This window comes from Pinus tabuliformis, chromosome J (genome assembly GCF_031772625.1).
Source record: "Pinus tabuliformis cultivar Carrire ecotype Pingquan chromosome J, CPIR1, whole genome shotgun sequence".
Taxonomy (NCBI): domain Eukaryota; kingdom Viridiplantae; phylum Streptophyta; class Pinopsida; order Pinales; family Pinaceae; genus Pinus; species Pinus tabuliformis.
In genome coordinates this window covers 1,292,983,230-1,293,002,338 of record NC_142295.1, presented here as the reverse complement: position 1 = coordinate 1,293,002,338, position 19,109 = coordinate 1,292,983,230, and the positions used below count along the sequence as shown (strand labels likewise).

Genomic DNA, 19,109 nt, shown 5'->3' with positions numbered 1-19,109 from the left:
AAATGACAAGGCATACATTTAGGTTTGGGAGGCCCACCTTCAAACATACAATCATGGCAGATGGGCGAGGAACCACATCGCTAGCTCAGGTGGAGGAGAAATGACACAGTGAGCTAGTTGGTGGCTGCAAGGGGCTGCTCGCTGCCGGCAGAGGACCATCTTGGAGAAAAAAATTTCCCCTAGGGATATCACCCACAAAGTGGTGGGTAACTAGCTCAACCCTATTGTGGCACCCATTCGGCCTCCTAAGGAAGATATATATATAACTCATTTGGCCTCCTCCTCTTCATTCAATCACAAGCAATAAGATTTTCTGATCCAAGCGAAGAAGAGGTAGGACAAGAAGGACAGAGACAAGGAGTTTTTTCTCTCTAGTTTGACCTCAGACTTTCTCTCTTTGTTGATTTCGCACGTGTGACGTTTTTCTAGGCATATCTGGCAGCAGGTCCGAATTTTCTAAGTTCAGGAGGAGGCCGAAATTTGGCCCTATGTAACGAATAAAATATATATAAATAATGTAAACAATAATAATCATAAATAATGATTAGTTAAACTAGTAATTAGGCTGAAGAGGCATGTCTAAATGAGACATGACTCTTCATGAACAGACACTTGCGTGGTATATAAGCAAGCTTCTCGTTCTCATTGTATTAATTATCATTCTCATTCTTATTCATATTTAATATAATATTTGTATCCTCATGGATATCTTGATATTCCAAGTCTTTTGGAGTAATTAATCTGTAGAAGGAACTTTGTTCGCTTCATTTGGTATCGGAGCAGTTCGATTCTCTGACCGCTCAACCGTTGCACAGAACTGCGTTCTTTGATCTAGGTCCTTGATCGTCAAATTCGTCAACCTTGTTGCCGTCGTGACTGAAGCATTCGCTACAAGTTTGGAGTTTCTCCATCATTGATCCGTCAAGGCCCTTGGCCATTTCTTTAAAAAAAAAAAAAATTATTGAGAAACAACAAAAGAAAAAAAAACATAGTATTATATATATATATATATATATATATATAAAAGAGAAAACAATCGAAAGAAAATTATATTTCCCGAAACAACTGCACCCTCCGCACCAACTTCCACACGCCAACGCTAGAAAAACCATCGTACAGTTAAAATCCCATCGCTATATACCACAACAATCATCGCATCCCCAACAATCGTCGTAGCCCCAATGACAACATCTACACCGCCGCCAGCCCTGCCACTATACCGTTGCCCCTGTCGTCCAATACTGCTACCGCTACAAGCCGCACAACCTTCATCCGACCCTGCAGAGGACGCTGCCACTGTAACATACCAACCACCGTGTTATTACTTTATTTGAAGCCCCAGTGACTGCTAACACGAGTTCTTCTTGGAGCTGCACTTTAGTTTGCCACTGTCGACTCTCCCCACTGCCGCCATCTATCAGTTGTTGAGCTTATCAGAAAAAACCGCGCCTATCAAGCATTGAAGGAGTTGTGTCAAGCGTTGAATCGTTGTCCATTATAAATCCTGAGTAGCACAAAATTGAAAGTTTGTCGCTACACAACACACAGCACGCTGCCACAACGAACCATTGCATCCAACGTGGCCACTTGTTCCTTTGCCCCCGCGGCTCCCCCACTGTTCACCTTGTCACGTCCCCTGTTGTTCGACATCAACCCTCGTCAAACTCCATTTACAAGTCGACTCATGACTTTGTCAACAGTCGTGTGTAACAGTTGTGTGGGTCGTACGATTTCATAAATTAATGTATGTGATTTAATATACATATATAATTATATTATATAGTTATATATATAAATCTAAATATATTAATAAAAAAAATAAAAAATAAAAATAAAATTTTCATCAAGACAAAAAAAAGAAATAAAAAGTAATATTATTACGGTTAAAATATATATATATATATATATATATATATATATATATATATATATATATATATTAAACCAAAAAAAAAAAAAATTATATAGCAAAAAAAAGAGCTATATATATAAAATAAAAAGAGAGTTAAAAAAAAATAATTTATATATAAAAAAAATTAATTAAAAAAAGAAAAAAAGAAAAAAAAGAGAGTAGTAAATAAAAAAAAGTGATTTAAAAAAAAAGTATTTATTATTTAATATTTAAGAAGTAAAATGGAGACTAGTAATGAAAGGTTTCCTAGAACCTTTAGTAAAAGAGTTTATACATTATTTAAAGTCAAAGGATCACTCGCAAGAAGAGATATCATAATCTCTATCAGTCTTGCTGAAGAAAATAATTATGTTAGTCATGAATATGCTAACCAAGTGGTGATTCCTGAATCAAATATAATTGAAACAAATTGTTCTGGCATATGTGATAAACTAGGAAACCGGATTCGTCCTAAACCCCCTGTGAATCCCGAATCCGACACGATTCGGTCCGGATTCGTGTCCAAATCACAGGACACGTCATGTCCATTTCGGACACGTCGTGTCCGAGGGCGTGTCGCGATTTTCAGGGGCGTGTCGCGATTTTAGGACACGTGTCCGGTTTCCAGGACTCGCTAAGCTCAGCGCGGGTATGAAAAGGGCGTGTTTGCTCATTAATATTTTCATTTGGTAAGTGATTTGTGTTGTTGCAGCAAGGAGTAGAGCATTTTGGCAGCTTCATAATCAAGTCTAGGCCCTAGTATTGATATGCTATTCATGGTAATGTTAAATTCTTAAAGTAAAAGTGACATTCTCCTTAATCTTCATTTTCATCCTTTTACTTAAATTTTTAACATTACCATGAAATGACTTAGGATGTTTGAGAGTGGTTCCGGCCTCATTGGATTTCATATGGAGAAAGTAGAATTTTAGATTTCTTTCAAAATCCAGCAGACTTATCAGTTTTTCAAGATTTTAGGATTGGGGGATTGCAATGTTTCCATTGAATTTTTTCATGTATTAGGGTATGGAACTCGTATTTAATCAAGAGCACCAAACCAAGAGCTTCTGAATATGTCACTCTCGCTCCCGTTTTCGCTCCCGCTCCCCGCTTTCGCTCTCGCTCCCACGTAACACTGTTCCTGATGATATGGGTCTGGACACCATTGTTGAGTTGGCATTGGCCAACATGGATCTCAATGATCCAATGCTAGAGCCTGTTAGATTTGATGACTTAGAGGGGTCAGCCTCCATACCAGCAGATGCAAAGGCGACTATGGATACAGGGGAGGAGGAGGATGTAGAGGAGAGCAGTGGGGACCATGATGATGGGGACAGTGATGCTGATTCTGATGCTGATTGATGCCTTGAGGCTTGTATACCTGTAGTTGTTTTATATTTTCTATTTCTATTTGCCATTGGCATTGCACCAACACTACCTATGTAACACATTTTGATTTGATGACTTAATGAGAAAACTACAGTTGTCAGTGTGTTTATCTTACTATCTTGTAGTTGTAAGTTGTCTTTCAGTTATGAATTATGAATCATGATTTAAATTTTTAATAGATTTATCATTTATGTGACCAGTACCACTGACATTTATTTGAATTTTGTATGTACTATGCATGCTAATAGCTATAGATGAAGATCTATGTTTGAAATCAATAAATTTGTATCATTAATTAAAATTTGTGTAAGAAATATGATAATATCTAATTTTTAATATATATATATATATATATATATATATATATATATATATATTTAAATATATTATATATATATATATATATATATATATATATTTAATAAAATAATATATAACGTGTCCTAACGTGTCCTGTTCCGGGGGTCAGCGTGTCCCGAATCCGACACCACGAATCCCGAATCCTATGTGTCCCGAATCCCCGTGTCAGGTGACTTAGGTGATAAACAATACGACATAAGCAATCTACACCTAAGTATTGGAGATTACACTTTTACCTCGCAATTCATCGTGAAAACTTTATTTCTTGACGATAGTGATATTGTTTTGGGCTTACCCTGGATGGAAACTCTAGGTTCCTTTATTCTAAATACAAAGAAGAAGTTTTTAACATTTTCTTACAAGAAGAAGAAAATAATGCTCCAAGATTTTACACTAAAACCAAATTCAGTAACACCAGAAGATATCTCAGATATTTCAAAAGTAATGTCTCAAGAAGGTAAAAAGGTATTACAAAATATGCAAAAAGAAATTGACAAAATCAATGTTGACAAAAATGAAGAAGTTTCTCGATTTAAAAACCATAGCGAAAAATTACTGTCGCAAATTAAGAAACTTAAGAAGGATAAGAAGTCATTAGAAAACAAGGTACAACAACTTATCAAGAAAGAAGCATCAAATGTAGGAATTCAAGTTGATGACAAAACAACAAATACCGATTCAGTGAATGTCACAACTCAGGAAGAAGACAAGCAAGTTGAAGAAAAGACGCGCTTGGATGTTGTAGTTTAGACAATGAACTTCCCGAGAGAATGTTCCATATTCATAACCAACCCGACAACATCTTTGCCAGAAGAAAATCTAAAAATTGACACATGCCCAATAAGGGAAAGTAAAGTCCCATATCGGGATCTGAATCATGAGAATAGACAAATCAACCACGCTACATATCAGGACCATTTAGAACTGAAACGACAAATTGATGTTCCAAAGAATAATGACGTAAAATCAATTTTGTCTTTTGCTGACAAGTCGTTACAAAATTCCAGTGCTCAGAGTACTACACAGAAGATTGATCTGGGATGGTCTGATCCCTTCTCAGTGCGACAATTTTGTTTGTCACTTAGAAAATCATATCAGCTTGTATCGATGAAGATGACCGTTCTGACACAGAAAGACTTTCAAAGCCGAAAAAGAGATCAAGCCTTTTTCATCAACAAGCTTTGAGGACAAAGCTTTTTGAGGAAGGAGGCAATGTAACGAATAAAATATATATAAATAATGTAAAATAATGTAAACAATAATAATCATAAATAATGATTAGTTAAACTAGTAATTAGGTTGAAGAGGCATGTCTAAATGAGACATGACTCTTCATGAAGAGACACTTGCGTGGTATATAAGCAAGCCTCTCGTTCTCATTGTATTGATTATCATTCTCATTCTTATTCATATTTAATATAATATTTGTACCCTCATGGATATCTTGATATTCCAAGTCTTTTGGAGTAATTAATCTATAGAAGGAACTTTGTTTGCTTCACCCTATCAGAGTAGAGTAGGCCAAGACTTTTGGGCAGCATCTTGACTTCATTTGAAGACCATTTGACCAGGTTTGAACAGGGATCTCTTGCTGGTCTGTTTGACCTGATTTTGACTAGGAAAGTTCAATTGCAGCTCTTGTTGAATTAAAGAATTTCTCTAAGAAAAAGGTTGCTGGGTTTTTCCCCCGTGTGGGTTTTCCCAAGGTAAATTCATGTGTCTCTTGTTTGGCTCTCTTTATGATCTTATTGGCATTTTGTTTCTATTGTTGAGATCTTCTGTGTAATTGCTTTATGATGTATATGAATGCAAGAAAGGATTAACTTAAAAAATGATAAGAAGTAATTATTAGTTAGAAGATCTTTGGAAAACCAACAGAGACTAGGAAGAGAAATCCCTGGTATATCTGGACTTTGAGTTTCTCAACATTGAGCTTAAATCCTATAACCTCATTGCTCCTCCGCTGAGTCTTATCTTTCCTTCATTTATGATTGGAAGCATTGTCTCCTTTAACCCTTGCAAGACCATACTTCACTATCGTATGAGCTAGTAAGATGACCTGAATAAAATTTGTAAAGCCCAATCCTCATCTTGCTACTCAAATCTTCAGGTTTTATACATAATATCATATATGTGTATATGTTGCTGATCATACCCTCAAGGGCTGATTCCTCATAATTTTAATTGTTTGGAGTCAGATGACTTCTTCAGTGATATTGAGTAGTTTCTCATAAATATGCATCTTTTGTGGACTCTTTCTCCGAGGACTTGTTGCTTATTGATGTCCATGTAGGAAATTCGTTATGATAGTTTATATTTCTGTTGGTCTCTGCAACTACTATGTCACTGTGATGTTTGCTGATTTCCTTACATTTTATGCATACAGATTTGCTGCATATGGAGCCACAAAACGAAGCTTAGTGCATTTGACAAAGTCATTACAGGTCACTGTAACAAATGTTTTGCAAACTTGCAGTAAGATCTATGCTAGATATTTCTTTTGACTCTTGAGATCCCCTATGTTTGTTGTGCATCTGTGTAATTGGTTTTGACTTTAGCTCAAGCATGGCTCCTTACAGATTAATACCTTGCTTTTGATTCAAATAAATTCCAATTTCTTTAAATAGGAAGCATTTTCTTTTCCAGGCCATTCTCTCAATAGTATTTTTGGGAATTTTGAGAGCTTCCTCTTTGAAATGGTTGAGATATGATATTACTATTAACAACAAAATCTCTTAATATGTCAGATGGTCAAATTCAGTACAGAATGTTAACAATCATGTCATTAAGAGGGAAGGGGCTAAATCATAAACTAGAAGCTGGTAAGGATCAAGATGAAGAGGAGGCAAGAGGCGTGGTACGAAAGTATCATACATAGATTAATACATGGCAGCACTCTTTCAAAGTAGAGACTTGAATCCTATCAAGCCTCAAGCCTAAAGAAAACATGGAATGCAGATGCGTTTTTCATGCTAATGACATTTATAATATTTTCCCCTAACTATAATCAATGCCAAGGGGAGGTATAGCTTAGGCCCTTTAGGATTGAGATTGGGACTAGCGATGTGATGACTTTAGGTTTAACACAACATGGATTTACTAACTTTATCACCTAGTAAATATTTAACCAAAAGTAGGAGATACTAAAGTGCCAGGGCACAACTTAGGATATATGAATATTCTCCATTTTTTTTTCTCATCTATAGAAGCATTAGTCCTTCAATGTGTCTTGGCCTTTTCCATTGTGAGTAATAAATATGTTTGACCCATGGTTTCTTCCTTTGCTGCAATTGGGAACAGTATTTTGTGGAATAGTGATGTATTTATTCTTAGTACATGCTATTAGAGCTGAATTGGGGCTGCTAACCCCTGATCTAGAATGGGGTTATTTCGGACAATTTTTTTCATTTCAACTAGTTCATTGAGAAAATCATAAGGAAAAAAGACTGGCTACAGGATTTTATGATGGTATTAAAGGTAGTAAAGAAATATATTTGAACTGTTGGAGATTATGGACTTGTTACTGTTCCATTTAGCAGGTTGTTGAAGATTCTGTACAATCTGTTATAGCTGGCACACATAGGACAAAGGACCACTATCATGTTGATCTAAATTACCATTTTTAAGCCCAACTTCTACGGTTCTACCAAAACGAGCTATGGGAGACTTCCCATGGATAAATCCAGCCAACCACTACAAGACCATGCCTTGTAATGGTGTCAAATGGCTAAGTGGACGTTTTTTCGCTACTGTCCTGCTGTTCTACATTGAATATCTGTGCAAAATAATTTAAAGCAGTAAGAAGTACACCTAATAATAACGAATTTATATCAAAAAAATAGTCAAAATTGATGTACACGAAATACACTAACCAAATCTATAAAGATTTCTAAGATTAGGTACTGGGTTAGTGTGGTTTTTGTGTAAAACATCTTGTTATCCTGTTTTTACAGCTCTGTAATTTCTGTAGAAAACAACACAGCGACCCCTTGGAAAACTCACTCAAAAGTGCCTAAACACTTCTAGATCTTGGATCATTGGATGGAGAGTCGAGAAGACTAAAGAATGATCAATATAGACCTCTTTTAAGCCTCTGACCTGTGACAAAATTAAATTTCCAGCAGATTGGAAATTCAGTATTTGAGGTCTTGGGGCCAAAACCCCCTCGTTGCACAACCCAAAAATTTATTTCAGCTACTAATCAAACTTTTAAATGCTGAAATAAGTAAAACTAAGCTACAGATTTTAAGATATATGTTATTAAAATGAATCTGAGTTAATACAAGGCAAAATAAAGGTACTAGTGAAATTGAGTGTTGTCGAGTGAAAATTTCCAAAATGAAAGTCTACAACAACTATATTTACCTGCAGATTGAAAATTCAGTATTTGAGGTCTTGGGGTCAAAATCCCCTCTGTGCACAACCCAAAAATTTATTTCAGCTACTAATTAAACTTTTAAATGCTGAAATAAGTAAAACTAAGCTACAGATTTTAAGATATATCTTATTAAATTGAATCTGAGTTAATATAAGGCAAAATAAAGGTACTTGTGAAATTGAGTGTCGTTGAGTGAAAATGTGCAAATGAAAGTCTACGACAACTATAGTTTCCTGTAGATATGTGCACACAAACTAGATATGCCTGTGTAAAATATTGCAAAATAAACTCAAGAGGCAGGAGAAATTCCCAATGTTCCACCAAGACTCCGGGACGGGGAGACGCGGGTGCGGGGAGACGCACAAAGGGGATGTGTGGGAGTACTCTCAAATTTTAGGGAAATTTAGGGGGGACGGGGGGACGTCGGGGTATATAATTTTTTTCCTTTTTACTATATATATATATATATATCAAATTCATATCTATAATGAAAGCATAAATACAATAATACATACATATTTGAATTAAATAATGAAATACATCGATCCATACTAATACATACATGATTCATCCATAGACCACGAGATTCAATAATGAAATACTCTGATCCATATTCATTATTCATTTTTCACCCTTCTAGAATCTACATTGATTTAAAAATTAAATTCATCATTCTAGATTCTAAATTGATTTAAAATTTAAATTCATCATTCATCATTCTAGAATCTAATTAGTATTAAGAAAAATAGACTATAATAGATACTGAAATGTAAAGTCTTGAATAGTAAATTGATATAGCTAAACTCAAAAAAAAATGGAGTGATGAGTCTAAAAGTCACTCTAAAATACACAGAGGGCTTGGTGCTCTTGATTAAATACTAATTCCATACCCCCTTGTACATGACAAAATGCAATGGAAACATTGCAATCCATTGAATCCTGAATTCCTGAAAAACTGTTAAGTCTGCTGGATTTTGAGTGAGATCTAAACTTCTACTTTCTCCATATGAGATCCAATGAGGTCGGAACCACTCTCAAACATCTTGAGTCATTTCATGGTAATGTTAAAAATTTAAGTAAAAGTGTTAAGAATTTAACATTACCATGAATTGCATAGCATTAGTAGGGAAATATGGTCAAATACTAGGTTTTCCCTGTCATAAATTATTGTTTACAAGCAAATTTAAGGGGGGACGCATAGCCCATTTTGAGGGGGGTAACGTCCCCCCTGCGTCTCCCCACGTCTCCCCAAAAGGGGGGGGGGGACGTGGGGAAATGTTTTCCCAGACGTCCCCCCGTCCCTTTTGGGGAGACGTGGGGAAACGTTTCCCCAGACGTCCCCCAGTCCCAGGTGCATGGGGTGCGCGCACCCAAACCTAGGGGACGTGTCCCTGTGGAACACTAGAAATTCCTTGGCTATGATAAAAATTTAAGCCCTTTTCCTCCAAAGATTACTAGTTATGTTTGATAATAGAAATTGCAACAAGCTAGTAGAAAAAATATGTTGATTTTTAATGTACTTTGGACAAGTGGTTTCCCATGGGTTAGTCTCTATCTAAGGAACAGTGTCCAAAATAATTCTTTTCCTAAGTGTGACTTTATAGAGTGAAAGTGACTTTATAAGTGGTAAAGTCAATGTTAAATTATAAAGTGAAAAGTGACTTTAGACATAAAGTACAACATGGGCACTTTATTTAATGCGTGAGTTAAAAAATAGAAAGTGAGAATTAAATGCACATTTATTCTCATCCCTTGATCCAAATGAATCTGAGCCATTAGATCTTAGGGTTGCCAAAAGTCATTTAGGGAAACAAAAGGGGGAAAGAAAAGAGAGATTGCATTCATTCTTCATGAGCAAATTAGAGAAAGGAGGCTGAGAGCTGGAGAAAAGTTTTGAAGGAGAAATTTGTGGCAGCAAGTTGAAGGAGTGATTTCTGGGCAATGCTGGGCATGGAAATTAAGGGTTAGAAGACAACAGAAGGTGCAGTACAAACAACATTGAATGTTGTGAGATGCACACCGTTTGAGAGAAGTTTTTGAAAAAAATGAAAAAAAATCCATACAGTTCGTATAGTGGTACGAAAATCCATACAGTCTGTACGGGACAATCCGTATAGTCGTATATGTACAGTACATATTTTCAGCTTCAAGTGGGCACGAAAATTGAGGCAAAGTGGGCACGGTTTTCAAGGAGTTTTGGGCTGAAGAGATAAGTTGTATTTCGCTGTTTTGTTTTGTCTGCAAATGTATTTTTCCTGAACTTGAAAGATAAATAAATTTGAAGAGCTCTCTAACAGGTTTTCCAAGAGAAGATTGAAGGGGTTTTGCCTGGGTCTAAGTTGACCAAAAATTTGTGTGTATTTTTATGTGTGTCGCTGGTCTGGTTATGTCCATATTTATTTTCAGCATGTGTTGACAGTCCCATGCGTTTTAATCTGAAAATTTGATTCCTAGAATTCTATATGTTGAATGTATGTTTATGGGAAAGAGCATTTAACTGAATGGGAGTGATAAGGTGAAATTAAAATCGGGTTGGGATTGTAGGAAATTTTTTTTAGTCATCAAATTTCAACATGGTATCAGAGCTACAAGTTGAAAATTGCAGTTTGAACAACAGACCTACGTTTGGGACAACAAACAGTAGTTTGGACAACAAACTCAGTTTGGACAACACACTGATATTTTGGGACAGCAAGGTGAAATTTCACACGGACTGAACTTTTGGGACAACAAGGTGTGCTACAAAGTTCATTTCTCCATTTTCTTGGTTTTTAAAATTTGGTCAGTAGTCATGGCCATGTTCTTAAGGATAGAGGACAGATTGGATGGGATATCCAACTATGCCGTTTGGAAGGACAAAATTCAGACAATGTTTGAGGAGGCAGCAGTTTGGGACATAGTGCGGCAAGTGGTTGTACCTCCTACTGCTGCAGATGAACTTGCTGAATTCACAAAAAATAATGCAAAGGCAAAAAGGATTTTGATGGACAGTCTGAAGGATCATGTGGTTCCTCAGGTGAGAGGAAACACATATGCATATCAGATGTGGACAACTCTAACCACTCTCTATCAGAGTACCAATGAGAGCAGGAAGATGGTACTCAAAGAACAATTGAAGAACATCAGGATGACAAAAGATGGTGGTGTAGTTCATTATCTTGGCAGGGTCAAATAGGGACGTGATGATTTGACTACTATTGGTGAGACAGTTGCACCCACATAGTTAGTTAGGATAGCTGTAGCAGGACTTCCTAAGTCTTGGGAGGTCTTTGGAGATGCTGTTACCTTAGTTAGGATAGCTGTAGCAGGACTTCCTAAGTCTTGGGAGGTCTTTGGAGATGCTGTTACCTCTAGGGAGAATCTTCCCAATTGGAACAAATTCTGGGATGATTGTGTGCAGCATGAGATACGAAAGACTGACAGTGGTGGGGTGAAGATAGCAGATGAGGAGGATGTAGCCTTGACAACCAGGGGGAAGAACAAAGGGAAGGCCAAGAAAGGGGCCTCATTAGATGGGGCTAAGGGAAAGGAGAAGAAGAAGAAGAAAAGATACAGATATGTCCAAAGTCAAATGTTGGGCATGTCAAAAGATGGGACACTATGCTGCTACGTGTCCTGAGAGGAAGAACAAGGGGAAGAAGGGTACTGCAGCTTCAACAGAGGTGGAGTAGTTTGCTTCACAGTTTGACCAGGACTTTGCATTTATTACTTCTACATCTAGTAGGAGTACATCATCCGATGTGTGGTACATAGATAGCAGGGCTTCCCGCCATATGACAGGTGCACGAGAGTTCTTTTCAGAGCTTGTAGAGAGGGCACTTGATATTGAGATTGTACTAGGACATGATCGCACTATGAGAGCTGTTGGTGTGGGGACTTTGACATTTGAGAGGGAAGAACTTGATTTCAGTGTCTGCTATGGAGGAGAAGGGGTTTGACGTCACTTTCTCAGGAGGGCAGGTATTGATGCATCCCAAGGGAGCTTCCATCACTTCTGCCAAAGTGATTGGAGTCTGCTCTGGGAAACTATACATGTTCAGTTTTCAATCGGCAGGAGCATTGGTGAGTAGCACACCTAGTAGCACTCACACTAGTACCACTAGCAGTAGAGACTTGTGCGAGTTATGGCACTGGAGGATGGTGCATATGCATCATGGAACTTTGAGAGTACTGAGGGAGAGCACTATTGGAGTTCCTGATTTCAGTGTCGAGCATTATGAGGTCTGTAGAGGGTGTGCTTTGGGCAAGTACACCAAGTTACCATTCCCAGCAAGCGACAACAAATCTACAGGTATACTAGACTTGATTCATATTGATGTTAGTGGCTGTATGTCTCATGTGTCTTTGGGTGGTTATGAGTATTATGTTATATTCATTGATGACTACTCTAGGAGGACTTGGATATATTTCCTGAATACCAAGGGTGAGGTATTTAGTCGCTTTAAAGAGTTCAAATCTCTTGTGGAAAAGCAGACAGATATGAAGATTCAAGTCTTGAGGTCAGACAATGGTGGTGAGTACACCGATGGTGGATTTTTCGACTTCTGTGCACAGGAGGGCATTAGGAGAGAGTTCACGGTTCCTTACAACCCCTAGCAGAATGGGGTGTCTGAAAGGAAGAACAGAGCTATTGTTGGGGCTGCTAGAGCGATGATTCATGATCAGGGGTTGCCTTTGTTTTTGTGGGCTGAGGCCTGCAATACTGTTGTTTATCTTCAGAACAGGAGTCCTCACAGAGTATTGGGGAATATGACTCTGGAGGAGGCTTTCACTGGAGAGAAGCCTCATGTGGCACATCTTCGTATCTTTGGATGTCTCACATATTCTTATATCCCCAAGGAGCAGAGGATGAAGCTGGAACCCATGGTAGAGAAGGGTATCTTTATGGGTTACAACGAGACTTCGAAGGCCTATCGAATCTTCATTCCTTCTAAACGGAGAGTGGTGATTAGGAGGGATGTGAAGTTCGAGGAGGAGAGGGCCTATCAGAGATCACGGGCGTATGATGAGAGAGAGTCACAAACATCTCCTCAGCAGGGAGGTTAGGTATAGGGAGCAGGACCTCAGGGTTTTGGATCGACTAGTACAGGAGGGATGTTAAATTGGCAACTAGGGCCAAACTCCATGTGGGTCAGCTTATTTATGGCAGCTGATATTTTTATTGGATCCCTCTCATCGAGAGGTGTAGGATTGATCTAAAGATCATCTGATTCTGATAAGTATTTATGGAGATATGAATTTATTTTGATTATGGAATTATCATCAAGCCGACCAGCAACTTGAGTAGGCTCAGAAGCCCAATAGACATGTCTATTCATCATCTATATGTTAGTATAAATTGAAGAGGATTTGAAGTTATTTTGTAACTCTCTTCAAGTGATCTCCTCTCCACGTCTTGGGTTTTTGGAGAAGGAGATACACTATGAATTACACTGGCCTAGTATGATGATGCCCTAATGGAGAACGCAGTCATAAATCCGCAGGAAATGGAGATGTATTCATCTACGAATGAAGGAGTAGTTATTTGAAGCCCCAGGGATAGACCTAGCGGCAGTCAAAGTATATGGAACTGCATGCTATTCATGATGAGGACATTACGCTGTAAATGAAGACTCATATACGTTGACCTATCCGCAGCAAGTGAGCGACATATATGCTAGTAAATCCGCAGCAAATGAGACATATATACGCTGGCAAATGAAACATATATACACTAGCAAATGAGACACATATACGCTGGTAAATGGAGACTCATATACGTAGGTAAATCTACAGTAAATGACAACGTATATACACACAGGTAATGGCAATGTATATATACACAGGCTATGGCAATAAATATCTATGCAGGCAAAAAGGATGTATTAGGTGCAGTCACAAGGACGCAGCTGTGAGCTATGTATTGGGTCAATACTCAAGCCAATCACAGTCTAGGTCATGGAACCATAGTAAGTTCAGTTGATATATATTATTGTCTTGCTATGATGCATGATGTATATGAGCAGCATGATGCATGATGTATATGGGCAGCATGATGCATGATGTATATGGGCAGCATGATATATGAGCAGCATGATGTATGGGCAGCACAATGATGCATGGAGCATGGACAGCATCATGATGAATGTAATCATGAGCATGGGCAGCTTGATGATGGATGAGACCATGAAAGATGCAGCATGATGAGCAGCATGAAGATGAGAGCAACTCAGTCATCTAGATCCAGCACTGTGATGGGGTAGCATGGTGCTACATGGTAAGGTGCGGCAAATGGATGAGATGCAGCACTATGATAGGTGAAGAAGTCACCTTAGAGAATCAGTTGAAGCAATATGTCTTCAACTGATCTCTGTAGATATCAAAAGTCAAAGTGTTGACTTCTATTGTAAATGTACTATCTCTCTCACTTTCTCTGCTGAACTTTGAAGAACATAAAAGAAGAATTGATCAAGGGTTTCCCCACATTGTGGGGTTTGTCCCTAGCTAGCACCACATCTTGTGTCCTCTTGTCTTGGCTTGTCTTCTGCGATTTATATTTATGTTCTATCTGCAGTTTACTTTAATGTTGATGTGATTGCTAACTGTGAAAATTTAAATAAATTGCTCTAGCATAGAACATACCTAAAATTTAACATGGTATCAGAGCTGAGGTGAAGACAATGCCCAAGCAAGAGTGAAAGAGCAATCACCAAAGACAGTTGGGACAAGGACAAAAGGATCAATGGGTTCCTCTTCCCTCTTCAAATTCACCGAGGGTGAAGTGGAAGTAGAGAATATTATTAGAATGGCGCAGTAGAAGTTTATGATGGCCTTCGTAAAGATCACTTCATTGGGAAGTATAGATCTAAGGGTGGAAGAAAAGGCAGATGCCTTGGTTGCAATAAGTTCGGCCATTATGCGAAGGAGTGTCTGAATGGCAGAGACACTTCTCTTGATGAAGATAAACAAATCATTCCAGGGTCAAGGGAATGACAAGTAACACAGTTCATCAAGGAGAAATGGTCGACTCTTCAACGAATGCAAGGAACCCCAGGCACTTCATTGGATAGATAATCGTGGGATTATACTTGGAGCCGATGCCACCTATCTCGGAAAGGATATTGGGAATGTTGTCCCTCAACTGAATGGGGATAACTCAATTCATTTACATAATCTCTTTTATGTACCTAATCGCAAGAAGAACCTGGTGTCCATATTGGAAATGGAAGTCAAAGGTTTTAGGGTGGCACTCATCGATGGAAAGGTACGTGTTTGAAAATAGATTTTTCAAAGATGTTTTAGAGTTCAGGGTTGTATCATGTCCACTGGGGACCATGTCCATTGACTCAGCACCGGAGGTCTGTGAGTCAGAGGGTGACCGGGATGCCTGAATTCAAAAAGAGCATGAAGGTACATGTCTGAGATGTACCAAAGGAAAATCTTACAAGGGGACCATTCCCCTCATGTAGCAGGGCCACAGGTTTGGAAGAACCTGTGGAGTTTGAGATTCATGATCGGGAATCTCATGTATGTAGGTGGTAGAAAGCCCTCTATGGCTTGAAGCAAATCACCCCGGGCATAGTATGAGAGGATCAACAACTGTCTGATGAAGTTGAGATTCACTAGGAGTGAAATCGATCCAAACCATTACTTGAAGGTTGGGGATGATAGACCTCTCATACCGGCACCTATGTCTAACAGGTGCAGACCCTCTCATTTGTAGGAGACAGAGGGAGTTGGATTCCGTATGTGGAATGATAAACTGCAAACTTGTGACTACCTCGAGGATCTCAACTTTTAGGAGTTATATGGTAGTGATGTCGGACCAGATTTGGGAAATGCCTCTGAGTCTCATAAACTCATTCGCGTTGATGTTCTTGGTGAACTTCCGTTTGGACATATGTTTTGCAGTTAGCATGGTGAGCTCATATTTGGTTGAGCCTCACTGGATTGGTGCCAAGAAACTTCTGAGATATCTTCGGGGCACAATCTCTCATGGATTGAGATACACTGCCAGAAATACGAAAACTGCATGATTATTCGAACGCTGACTGGGCAGGCAGTGTGGAGGAACACTAGAGCACTTCTCAGTGCTGGTTTTCTTTGGATTCTGCTTCGATATCATGGATGAGCAGGAAGCAGAAGTCGGTTGTTATAAGTATCGCCGAGACCAGATACATAACTACGAGTATGATCTCGTATGAAGTTGCCTGGTTGTGGAAACTCTTCAGTGTGTACACATGATGAATACCACTGTGATTCTCTATGACAACCAGAGGTGGGATTCGATTATTGAGGAATCCTGTATTCAACGATTGCTCCAACAGATAGACATTAGATACTGCCTTATCTGGGATATGATAAGTCGATGAGTAAGGAGGCTCCATTGCATTAAGATGATGTATAGGTCGCTACACTTTGTCAGAGCTCCGGGGAAAGATTAAATTTGTGATTTTCCCGAATGACTTGGAGTCGTCAAGAGACCCTTGCACAAGGGTCCTACATGTTGCATACATTGAGCTCTGGGGGCTTGCGGTTCTTACTGGAGCAACATACGACCACAGGGTGACTCACCCTCCCCTGGTGGTGCGCACTAGGACAAGATGATTCGCTCTCTTGTGGGACAGAATGATTCGCTCTCTTGTGGACAAGATGATTTGCTCTCTTGTGGGACAAGATGATTCGCTCTCTTGTGTAGCAGGATGATTAGTTCTCCTGTGAGGTCTGGATGATGTGCTCTCCATGATGACTATGTAGCAGGATGATTAGCTCTCTTGTGAGGCCTGGATGATGTGTTCTCCATGGCGATTGTGTAGCAGGATGATTAGTTCTCCTGTGAGGACAGGATTGACTAAGTTCTCCTGTCGAGGCATCCTACCCATGCAGTCTAGGACTCATGGGAAGTACCTTTCATCTGATCAATGAGCAGGGAAATGAGGATAGGGACCATAGTAGTACCGATGGACGCATCGTTGTATCTACCGTACTCCCTATGCTAGGATGACCTTCATTGATCTGGGATCAATGATATTGGTCTGGGACTAGTTGTAGGAGTTGTACCTACTATGATGCTGACTTCGGGTCGATTGAGACTGGTCTGGGACCAGTGGTACATACTCTGAGACTGACTTTGGGTCAGTGTAGGACTGGTCTGGGACCAGTGAGAGTGGTACATACTATGACGCTGACTTCAGGTCGGTTGAGACTGGTCTGGGACCAGTGGTACACACTCTGAGACTGATAATACTGGTCTGGGACCGATGGTAGGAGTGGTACCCATTATGACGCTGACTTTGGGTCGGTTGAGACTGGTCTAGGACTAGTGGTACGCACTCTGAGACTCACTTCGGGTCAATGGAGAATGGTATAAGACATTCTCGATCAATTCTTCTTCTTCATAGTTTAGCAGAGCTAAGTTGAGTAGAGCAGAGCCAGCAGAGCTGAGTAGAGCCAGCAGAGCCAGCAGAATTGACCAGAGCAGAGTAGAGCCAGCAGAGCTGAGCAGAGCCAACAGAGCAGAGCAGAGCAGAACAAAGCCAACAGAGCAGAGCAAAGCTGGTAGAGCTGAGCAGAAACAACAGAGCTGGGCAGAGCAGTGCAGGGCACTGATGGTAGAAATAGTATAGTCGGACATATGGATCAACGGATGGAGTTCTCCCTAGTTGAGAGGGAGTGTTAAATTGGCAACTAGGGCCAAACTCCATGTGGGTCAGCTTATTTATGGCAGCTGATATTTTTATTGGATCCCTCTCATCGAGAGGTGTAGGATTGAACTAAAGATCATTCGATTCTGATAAGTATTTATGAAGATATGAATTTATTTTGATTATGGAATTATCATCAAGCCGACCAACAACTTGAGTAGGCTCAGAAGCCCAATAGACATGTCTATTCATCATCTACATGTTAGTATAAATAGAAGAGGATTTGAAGTTATTTTGTAACTCTCTTCAAGTGATCTCCTCTCCACGTCTTGGGTTTTTGGAGAAGGAGATACACTATGAATTACGCTGGCCTAGTATGATGATGCCCTAATGGAGAACGCAGTCATAAATCTGCAGGCAATGGAGATGTATTCATCTACGAATTAAGGAGCAGGTATATGAAGCCACAGGGATAGACCTAGCCGCAGTCAAAGTATATGGAACTGCACACTGTTCATGATGAGGACATTACGCTGTAAATGAAGACTCATATACGCTGACCTATCCGCAGCAAGTGAGCAACATATACGCTGGTAAATCCGCAGCAAATGAGACATATATACGCTGGCAAATGAAACATATATACACTGGCAAATGAGACACATATACGCTGGTAAATGGAGACTCATATACGCAGGCAAATCTACAGTAAATGACAACATATATACACACAGGCAATGGCAATGTATATATACACAGGCTATGGCAATAAATATCTATGCAGGCAAAAAGGACGTATTAGGTGTAGTCACAAGGACACAACTGTGAGCTATGTATTGGGTCAATACTCAAGCCAATCACAGTCTGGGTCATGGAACTGTAGTAAGTTTAGTTGATATATATTATTGTCTTGCCATGATGCATGATGTATATGAGCAGCATGATGTATGGGCAGCATGATGTATGAGATCATGAGCATAATGATGAATGAGATCATGTGCATGGGCAGTGTTGTCGCGCGGATTGACACGACAACGCTCGGACCGGGGGCTGTCACCCTGATCCCCGATCCCTTCGTTTAAGCCTGTCTCCCGAGGCTAAGGGGGGTAGACCCTGTGAAGTGATGGAGGCCAACTGCCAAACAGTTGGGCTGGGAGACGAAATGCACTACGATGATTTTATTAATTTGATAGATCAGTGCCTTAAGAGATTTAGTGCTTAAATGATTACTAACTGGACGATATAAGAATATGACCCATAGGCAGCAATCACTTACATCAAATAAAGAGAACAATGCTTTAAATATCCAATAAAACACAATGTTCATCAAATAACGATATCCAGCAACTTAAAAGAAATAAATTACTTCAAACCACAGAGAAACCAGATATCAATTTCATGCTCAGATCTCAGCGTGAAAGATACAGCATAAATAAAAGACTGAACTGGCAAAGACAATTTCCGCAAT

The 19,109-nt window shown here is 39.2% G+C and overlaps 1 protein-coding gene across 2 annotated transcripts in view; it reads left to right on the top strand.

Moving 5' to 3' along the window:
* LOC149232017 (chlorophyll(ide) b reductase NOL, chloroplastic-like) overlaps window positions 1-19,109 on the top strand; it is a 345,384-nt gene that overhangs the window by 172,824 nt on the left and 153,451 nt on the right. For both annotated transcript variants that reach the window (XM_089376419.1, XM_089376417.1), the window contains exon 8: window positions 6,027-6,084. In XM_089376419.1, the coding sequence (XP_089232545.1) occupies window positions 6,027-6,084 (58 nt within the window). The remainder of the gene's footprint in view (window positions 1-6,026; window positions 6,085-19,109) is intronic.